Raw genomic sequence first — 10,264 nt, 5'->3', positions numbered from 1 at the left:
TCTTAATTGGCTTTTTTATTCAAATCGTAGAAGTAGACTTAGAGAATATTTTAAAAGATGCGATGAATTTGCGGAGGATGATGCTTCGCCTGGAAGCGGTGATGACCAAGCTTCATTTTCGCCACCACTAACAAAAATTCCTCCGGACCTTGAAGGATTTATGAAATTTGTAAGAGATACCATGTAAATTAATATGTAACTTGTATTTTGGCACATCTTGATTAGTTTCTTTTTCTTCTCAATGGTGGTATTAGCACCTTGTTATGCTCATTCCATAGAGGGGAGGAAGACTAAGAAAGATATTGCCATGATTTTTAATGCTATAATAAAAATATAACGCATTGATTTGAATATCTCCTTACAATATTTTTGTCTTTTTATATATCTTAAGCTATACATATAGTATAATACAGTATAGTATAGTATATATATATATAGTATATAATATACTATATATACAACTTAAGATATATAAGCTATATTCGATATACATATACATATATATATATAAGCTTATATTTATACTATACTATAGTCTATACTATATATACATCTCATAAGATATATAAGCTATATTCGATATACATATATATATATAAGCCTATATATATACTATCGAATACGGCTTATATACTATAGTATAGTATAGTATAGTATATATATACTATATATACAACTTAAGATATATAAACTATATTCGATATACTATATACATCTTAAGATATACCATATATACTATACTATATATACATCTTAAGATATACTATATATACTATACTATATACATCTTAAGATATACTATATATACATCTTAAGATATACTATATATACATGTATATCTACTATATATATATCTAGTATATCTAGATATATCTTAAGATGTATATATAGTATATAAATCGAATATAGCTTATATATAGTAAGAGGTATAATATATTATATTATAGTATAGTATATATATAAGCTTATAGTATAGTATATATATAAGCTTATATATATATATATATATATATATATATGTATATCGAATATATCGAATATAGCTTATATATCTTAAGTTGTATATATAGTATATACTATACTATACTATAATATATATACATCTTACTATATATATTATATATATCTTAAGATGTATACTATCGAATATGACTTATATACTATGTATATATAGTATAGTGTGTGTATATATAAGATGTATATATAGTATAGTGTGTGTGTATATATATATATATATATCTTAAGATGTATATATAATATATCTTAAGATGTATACTATCGAATATGACTTATATACTATGTATATATATTATAGTGTGTGTGTGTGTGTATATATATATATATATATCTTAAGATGTATATATAGTATATAAATCGAATATAGCTTATATATCTTAAGATGTATATATAGTATAGTATAGTATATATATATAAGCTTATATATATGTATATCGAGTATATCGAATATACTATGTATATATAGTATAGTGTGTGTGTGTGTATATATATATATATATCTTAAGATGTATATATATACTATAATATATTATATATATACTATAATATATATACATAGTTTATAAGTCATATTCGATAGTATACATCTTAAGATATACTATATATACATCTTACTATATATATATATATAGCTTATATATCTTAAGATGTATATATATCTTAAGATCTACTATACTATACTATATATATATAGTATATCTTAAGATGTATATATAATATATTTTAAGATGCATACTATGTATATATAATATAGTATATATATATATATATATATATATATATATATATATATATATATTTTAAGATGTATATATAGTATATAAATCGAATATAGCTTATATATCTTTATTACTATTTTTTTCTCTAACTTCTATAAAAAAAAAAATTAAAAATACAAAGTTTCTGTTGGGCCCATTTAGGCCCGTTTGAGCCCGGGACCGGCACACTTAACCCGAGACCGTTAGTTCGTGGTCCCGGTCCCGAGCCGGTTCCATCAATAAGCCCGCGAAATCCGGGACCGTTTAGGACCGGACCGCATAGGACCGGCCCATTTAGGATCGGGCCCGGCCCACTTGACACACCTAATTGTCACTCGTACCAACTAAGAAAATATAGAAAAAATTAATTCAAAAAGAATAGGACGTCATGGATTTTTATTTGTTCTGTACAAATCCTCTACTATTAATAATAGTCACGTGGCAACAAAATTCAATATCTATTTTCGCGCCCGTTTCCTACTAGTGTCAATTATTCATTTTCCGACGACACTACAGAGTACAGAGTCGAGTGCGATCGAACCAGAAGAGGATGGCAGTCATTTCCAAAAACCCAAACAACACAACTAGTTCCTCCTCCTCCGTCGACGACTATCTATTGCCTTGGCTCCGGTACCTTTTTCCCCGAAATATGCATCTGTAACTCACATCACATGTTCAAATTGTTTATTCTATGCCCTAATTTGTAGGTCAATTGAGAAAGCTTTGAAAGAGCGAACTTTGACTGACTCGAACGATGGTAGAGATCTGCACGAGCTTTGCTCGAACTGCATCAGTACTTTCAAGGACAACCCTCGGTACCAAAACGACGTCAGATTTCTCAAGATTTGGTTTCTATATGTAATAAACCATCATTCCCTTTTTGTTCTTCCTGTTTGATATCTACTAGTTTATTATATATAAATGATACGAAATGTTTGGGCAAAGGAGGATTTGGGATTTTAAGTGAATAGGTGTAGCGACGGAGCCATGAATTCAAACAAGGGAATTCATTCAATAACTTATTTATAAGAAAAAAGAAAAAAAAAATTATTTTTGCCCTATTTACATTGTATAATTTCCCAATTACGGGGATTCAATTGAACCCCCTTGCGCCTCCTTGATTCCGCCCCTTAATAGGTGCAAGGTATACACTACTTTGTTATAATGGATGCACTTAGTATACACACACACACACATATAATGTGTGCGCCTGCATTTGCTGCCAAAAAGCATAGGCGGATCAATGATTTAAAGTTTATGGGTTCCTACGATTACCTCATGTTAATATACAATAATGACTGGTTCACAGTCAAGTATTTATAGATATTTAGTAGACTTCTTAATACATGTATAGGGTCTGGACAAAAGCTATTAGGTTCACGTGAACCCATATGTTACAAGCTAGCTCCACCATGTTGAAGAGGTTGATCTACTCCTGTGTGTGGGCGTTATTGCATTATCTGATATATCGGTTGCTTGTATTTCAGATGGATAGCAGTTTGGACCACGAAAGTGTATATAGAGAAATTGAGCAGAATAAGATTTGCTTGTTCAATTCTATGCTCTACGAGACATATGCGTTGTTCCTAGAGGCGAAAGGGATGTTAACAGATGCATTTCGCATTTACCATTTGGGAATTTCAAGGTTGCTCTCTTTCTCAGAGGACAGATGCTATTTTATAGGCTCATAGTTCTTTAAGCACATGCTTCCAGTTGTATTTTATGACATTATGTTCATGAACTTAGGACTATGTTTTCAGGAATGCTGAGCCACTTGGTAGGTTGAAGAAGGCGCAAGTGTTGTTTCTCGAGAGAATGTCTGAGAAAGTAACAGCTGGTTCATTACAGAAGGTATTTTTGGTTCTGCTTTCATAATCTGCACCAACTGGGGCAAGTATAACGATGTTATTAGCATAGCGTCAGGTCTTTGGAAGTAGCAATGCTGGATTCAATAAGTAAACTTTGACCAGCAGGGAACTGCTAAACTTTAATGAGATGAAATGGTATATATCTGGATAAAACAGAAAAGGCTACACGGTCTACACATCTGTCATCCATCTTGACCAACAAATGACTTTCTAGCTTCATGCTTGAACTTCATTGTTGTGTGGATTAAGGGACAAATCTCTGACATCTACTTGCTGATCAGCATTTTTCTGCTTTTAAAGTTCTTGTTCAATCCATACTGTACATATGGAACTTAGGGAGTGACGTGAATCTCATGTTTTTCTTTCTGCTAAAAATGATGATAAATCTGAATATTTCTGGCAAGTAGATCTGGCTGGTCATGGCGTGTTCCATTTACTTGATAGATCAACTGATCTATGAATGCGATACAAGTAACATGTCATAGCTTTGAGCTAGAATAACATAGGGTATGACTTTCTTTGTTGACCTATCAATATCATGTAGTCTCAATAAAGTGCATCAGCACTAAGCCATCTGATTAAGAAGGTAGCTTCTGGACCATTTGATAAATTGAAAACTCAGCATCTAGAAATTTAGAAAGTTTTAAGGCTTATGATTGTGTGATTGGACACCCTAAAGTTATTTTCAAAGAATTTAGATATAAGGTCATCTTGTTGGAATCTTACTGGTAAAGATAAATTGAGTTATTTGTTCGGAATAAATTTGATAGTTAAAGTCTGTTTATTATTAACCATGTAATGTGATTTCTGATTACTTTATGTATGTGCTTACTTTCTCATCTGCAATGTTAACATATGTTAGAATAAGATCATTACTACAGAGGCAACAAGTGCTGGTGAAGCAAGTCAAGCATGTCGAGTTTTGAGGCGAGGAACATTTAGCATCCATTTTATGATTCTTGTTCTCTTAAATGATAAGTTTATTTGACAAAGCATTTCTATACATGCTATCAGACAACCTATTACAGTCATACTACACATCCTAATTTCAGTGCCAGAGCATATGCTATTAGTCGTGTTTAGTCTATTTTTTACCAAAAGTTAAACCCTCTTTAGACCTGTCAAGTTTGTAACATCCAAGATAAGCTGTCTTGAAACCCTCAAATTGAATTTTAAGTGGTAAGCTTGTAGAATAGTCACTATGCTTCATTCCTCAGGTAAGCCTTCATGTTCATTTGTCCAGTTTGTTGATTCTATAATCCTGCACAACTAATTTCCATCTTGCCTCTAGGCTACTTTGTTGCTTATCTCACTCTTTCTTTAAAACAGTGAAAATCTGGATCTATCATACTTTCTATGATCCCTTCCGATTTCTCTTGTTTTTGAATATTTATGGAGCTAGTGTTTGTGTTGTCTATCATGTTCTTTCTTACTTTTTTATCCACGTGTTTAGCTGTTAGTGAGGATTATATTATTGATTTCCTTTCACACCATCATGTAGATGGACATTGTGTCAGAGAATGGTGGAGCTTGTATCAATCCATGGTTGGTCTCGACGATTAAAAATCTGTTGCAGAAGAAGAATCCTGAGATATTAAAATATGATGTGAGATAGATCAGAAGCATTTTTTATGAAACTGGTTTTACATGTTAGCAGCAATTCATGACACTACACATGTACTTTCATCAGGGATACCACCCAAGCAAAAAGGCTTATCCAGGAAAGGTGTCATTGTCAACTTTGCAGAAATCTGCCAGGAATAAAACTATTGACATAGGTAACTTATTGTCTTTTTATCTATAATAGCTGCAGAGTATTGGATCTTCATTGACCATTGAAAAGATTCAGACCAAGGTAAAGTTGACACTCAAATTGGACTCGCCTTGTGGTGAGGCAGCTGCTAAACGTCCTGAAGTGACAATGGGGGGCTAATGTCTCATGGGACTAATACCTAGATACGTGGGGCTTTCATCCCATGCACACACTAGTGTTTTATGCCTTGGTTTGTCTTCCCATACGCCCTAATAACAGCTTGTTCACATTCTGCATTGGATTGTTTTCCTTACATGCTCCAGGATATTTCAAACTTTCAAACATCGCCACCTAAATCAGACAAATCATAACTTTGTACTGGATGTGCTGGACATTTCTCCATATTTTTCTTCTGTTGTTTTTTCCTTCACAAATTTTGGTGTGAGTAAGGGTATGACCATTATTATGCTCTTTTAAGTGAGATGCTTTCCAGTATCTCCTAGTAAATAAAAAGAGAGCTGGAGGAGTGTTGTTGTCTCCTAGGAAAGACAAACTTATCACAAAAGGTAGCTCATTCATTCGTTAGGCTTACAAATCTGCTGTGGTTTGGTAGATGATGCAATTCTAGTTGTGGGAGGTGGCAGAGGCCTAAATCCCAACAATGGACTTAGGAATTTCCTGCAAATGCATTTCGTCTTCTCATACCTTATCTTGGGTGATTCTAATTGCACTTTCTACCATAAATCTTAGAAATGAATATTCTCATAGAGAAAATACTTAGGAACTCGTGTCCAGGTGCATGAACTTGTTGTGCTCTCATCGGAATGTTTGTTGATCATGGAATCATGATTATACAGGTGGATACAGCTATCAGATCAAGGGCTGTGCAGGTAAGGGAGGATTTGCTCAGGTATTCAAAGCGTGTCTCGATGGTAATCCGGATGAGGTTGTCGCACTTAAGGTGAAATAGTAGTTTATCCTTCCTTCCCTTCTTGATAAAACCTGACACTGGAAGTCTGCTCACTGTTTTTTTTTTCATGTTATTGATATCTGCAGATTCAAAAGCCAGCTTTCCCGTGGGAATTCTATGTTTACCGTCAACTGGACACGCGGATTCCAGAAAGAGAAGTATGCAGTATGGAGATTAAGTCATTACACTATTTGTTGAACTTTATAAAGTCATAAAACTATCTTTTGACATATTAAAGTAACTAAAATTTGTCTACTCTAATAACAGTAAAGGCACAAAACTATTTTTTGTCTGATTACCAAATTTAACAGTAAAGTCACTGAACTTTACCGATTTTCACGACAAAACCTACCCATCAAAGTAACTTTACTGTTATGGCGGATAACGTTCAATTGCCTTATTGTGACAACAGATAGTTTTTGACTTTACTGTTATGGTGGGTAGATAATTTTGTGACTTTATTGTTATAGTGGGTAAATGTTTAATTACTCAAATGTGACAAAAGCAGTTTTGTCACTTCGTGATTTTAATGAGAAATTCAGTGATCAGATGTGAAATTAACCCACTACATATTGGTGTTTGCTGGCTTAGAAAATGGTGCTGATTTAGTTCATTCTTATTCACCAGAGATTGAGCTTTGGCTATGCCCACAGGTTACATCTTTATTCTGACTACAGCATACTCGTTTCTGACTTCCTAGCTAATGGCACACTTCAGGTAGGTGCCTGTTGATTTTTCAACTGCTATTTCTTTGTTTCCAAAATTTGAATGATATGATGAATGTTTATGCTTTCTAGCAACTTGAGTAACTTGCAGGATGCAATTAACTCCAATGCTGTGATTGGTGGGTCCATGGAAGAAGTATTGTGTATTTATTACACCATTGAGATGCTCTGCATTTTACAAACGTTGCATCATGCCCAAATTATTCATGGCGACTTCAAACCCGATAATCTTCTGATTCGTTATGCGAGGTATCTAAAGCCTTTATCTCACTTAATACAAACTTGAAATGCATCTACTTCTAAGCTGAGGTCTTACATGTTGATCAAAAGGGTACAGTTGGCCAGAGAGTGTCTGCATTGTACAACTTCTACGGTTTTGTGTCTCTTTTTGGTTCTCTTTAGCTTTTAATAAAGGTAATTGGCAAAGACTAGTACTTTTCGAATTTCATTTGGACATGACAACTTGAGGTTGCAGAATCTGTACTTGTAGGTTGCTTTAAAATTTCTTTCTAATATTTTAGCCTTATATACGAGGTTCCTTTTCTCAAAGGAAGAAAAATAAATCCAGTGTGGTTTGTCTTTGAAGTTACCCTCCAATTTCAGTTTTTCTCTTGGTTTCATGTTATGAAATTTATGAATGAGTTGTGGCTATGAGTCGGTGCTTTTAATTCGACAAATGCTTTCTTCCACATGAGTTCTTACCTTTTCTTTATAATTTTGTAAACACCAGGTTAAAGCATTGTCTGAATATAATTCCCTCTGTCCTAATTAAGGTTGACTTAATTGGACCTATGCAGTAATCAAGAATAAAATATTTGAAATTAAATTTTACTTTTGTAGAACATCCTAGTAATATTATTTTATATATCTTTCACAGAGCTCAGAAAATAAAATTTATTTAACTATTCAAATTTGAATTTTTTTGACATGATATTGTTTTATAAAACTAACATTTCAATAATTATTGCAAGTGCTCTCTAACTACTAAAATTACATAGAAAATGTCAAATTAACATCTAAAACTCTATATTCAGTTAAACAATATCGCATAAGATGGGCCAAAAGGTGTATCAGTTCATGTTAGTTTCAATTATTGAACAAGGATTATGTATTTAAGGAAACAAGTTTGTTTTTGGGCTGTACCATACTATGTTGCTTGGATCCTCCAGAGATCCGTCACACCTGTGTCAGATCATAATTTTTTGAGAATCATACATGGTGGCTTATTTGGAGAATTTGAGCAGCATAGGTATAAAAAAGGAAAGCATGTAAATTATATTGTGACAGGGGAACTATTCTTGCATCTTAAGGTTAAATGGGGAAAATTCTTGACATATTACCAATGAGCTCCCTGGAAACTTTCTGTGGACCTCAGATGAAAATTTCACCCGACCCAATTTAAGAGTCCTAATTTGGAATGAATTTAAGGTGAGATTGAAATTTATTGTATTTAAATAGTGCAGAAGATATTGAATATATATACATTAGACTTCCAATTATTTAGGATAAAGGCATAGTAGCACATTGTTAAATACGGAAATATATACTTTCCGTTAGGAAATTGGACCCAATTTTAGGACAAAAAAGTAAAATTTGGACTGTTAGACTGAAAAAAGAGTATCTATGGGTATCTCTCTAGTGAAGGATTTTGCTGGTGTGACTTTTCAGGGACGATCTGACAGATGATGTAGAAACTTTTCGTCAGCGTACTGGTCAATGGAGGGATCAGGTAATTTCTTGGCCTTCTGTATTTGTAATGTTTATGAACATTAGCAAACTATCACGGTTTTATCTTCCAGGGAGTTTGCCTTGTCGACTGGGGAAGGGGCATAGACCTGAGCCTCTTCCCTGAGCAGACGGAGTTTATAGGAGACAGTAGAACTTCTGGCTTCCGCTGCATCGAAATGCAAGAAAAAAAGCCATGGAAGTTTCAGGCAAGAGCCTTCCAAAGTTTAAGAACTTAATAATTCAGATAATTAGACTGGTGTTGAGTGGAAACTAAATTTTGACATCTAAATGGATACCAGGTGGATGCATATGGCCTCTGCGTTATTGTACACATGATGCTTTTCAATTCATATATGGAAATTGAGAGAAGACCTTCTCCCGGTGGTGGCTATAGTTATCAACCCAAGTTGCCTTTTAAGCGGTATGCCTTTGCTCCTCGTCTTATTTGCTGGCATATTTTGTGTCCGTATTCTCTTTAAAATGCAAATGATCTTATTAACACTTGCATCTTTTTTAAGTTTGAATCTTTCCAATGGTTTAGCATATAGTATGAAGTCGTTATGGTCTGTAACAAACGGCAGAGTTCCAGTTGTTTATTATTGGTATGTGATATGTTCCTCAATCTCCACTCTGCTTGGTTATCTTTCAGGTACTGGAAAGTTGAACTTTGGAGGAACCTATTCACCAAGTTACTAAACATAGACCGTGCTGAAGATCACAAGAACATGTTGAAGAGCCTGAGGGAGTCATTCCAGGATTATTTGTGCTCAAATCCTCAGCTCATCAAAAAGCTTAGGCAGTTGCTGATAAAGCAGAAAGCTTCCTTATGTTCTTCATAGGGACGGTGTATAGAAGAATGAGTCCGAAAGCAGTTCAATGTATCAAATCCTCTTTGATGTACGAAACTATATACATTCATGTTCATATATCAAGAAAGTATGGGAATTGCCCTATAGAGCATAATGACATGCATGTATCTGTAGAACTGTAGGTGCTGCTGCTTTTTTCTTCACTCTTTGGTGTCCTTTCCTAAATTATTTGTCAGGAAAGATAGGCTTGTATGTGTAATTCGTATCCAAAAACAGCATATAGTCGGTGTTCTGAACATTTGAATTCCTTTGCCACTTTGCACTTCTCTCAAATATTTGAGTGGGAAACAACTTATACAGATCAAGTATTGTAACTATATTCGTCGCAATGTCAAATATTGTGACATTTGTTATTATGTTTTCTACTTCGTTGTTCTATCACGACTATGGAGTAGTATTCTTTATCAAATACCAATACTCACAGAAGTACTTTCTCCAATTCAATTTATAAAACGTTTTCTCTTTTGGGGATGTATATGGTATAAAATTAATCTTTTAACTAGTACTAGTATGCTAATATCTTCTTCCACTATCATTAATATAATATATAAATCTAATTACTACTAACATTTTTAA

At 33.5% G+C, this 10,264-nt stretch overlaps 1 protein-coding gene across 1 annotated transcript; it reads left to right on the top strand.

Annotated features, from left to right (window-relative positions):
• The first annotated feature begins 2,235 nt into the window (after window positions 1–2,235).
• LOC104101182 (mitotic checkpoint serine/threonine-protein kinase BUB1) lies at window positions 2,236–10,005 on the top strand. The gene is made up of 14 exons (XM_009608619.4): window positions 2,236–2,405; window positions 2,483–2,633; window positions 3,263–3,420; window positions 3,536–3,626; window positions 5,145–5,249; window positions 5,334–5,421; window positions 6,254–6,357; window positions 6,453–6,524; window positions 6,994–7,083; window positions 7,183–7,340; window positions 8,760–8,820; window positions 8,891–9,025; window positions 9,119–9,240; window positions 9,469–10,005. Exons 1-14 carry the CDS (start codon window positions 2,326–2,328, stop codon window positions 9,656–9,658), a joined length of 1,605 nt encoding a protein of 534 aa, XP_009606914.1. The 5' UTR covers window positions 2,236–2,325; the 3' UTR covers window positions 9,659–10,005.
• Window positions 10,006–10,264: the final 259 nt, after the last annotated feature.

This window comes from Nicotiana tomentosiformis, chromosome 7 (assembly GCF_000390325.3).
Source record: "Nicotiana tomentosiformis chromosome 7, ASM39032v3, whole genome shotgun sequence".
NCBI lineage: Eukaryota > Viridiplantae > Streptophyta > Magnoliopsida > Solanales > Solanaceae > Nicotiana > Nicotiana tomentosiformis.
The sequence above is the reverse complement of the archived record's forward strand: the minus strand, read 5'-3'. Positions and strand labels throughout refer to the sequence as shown.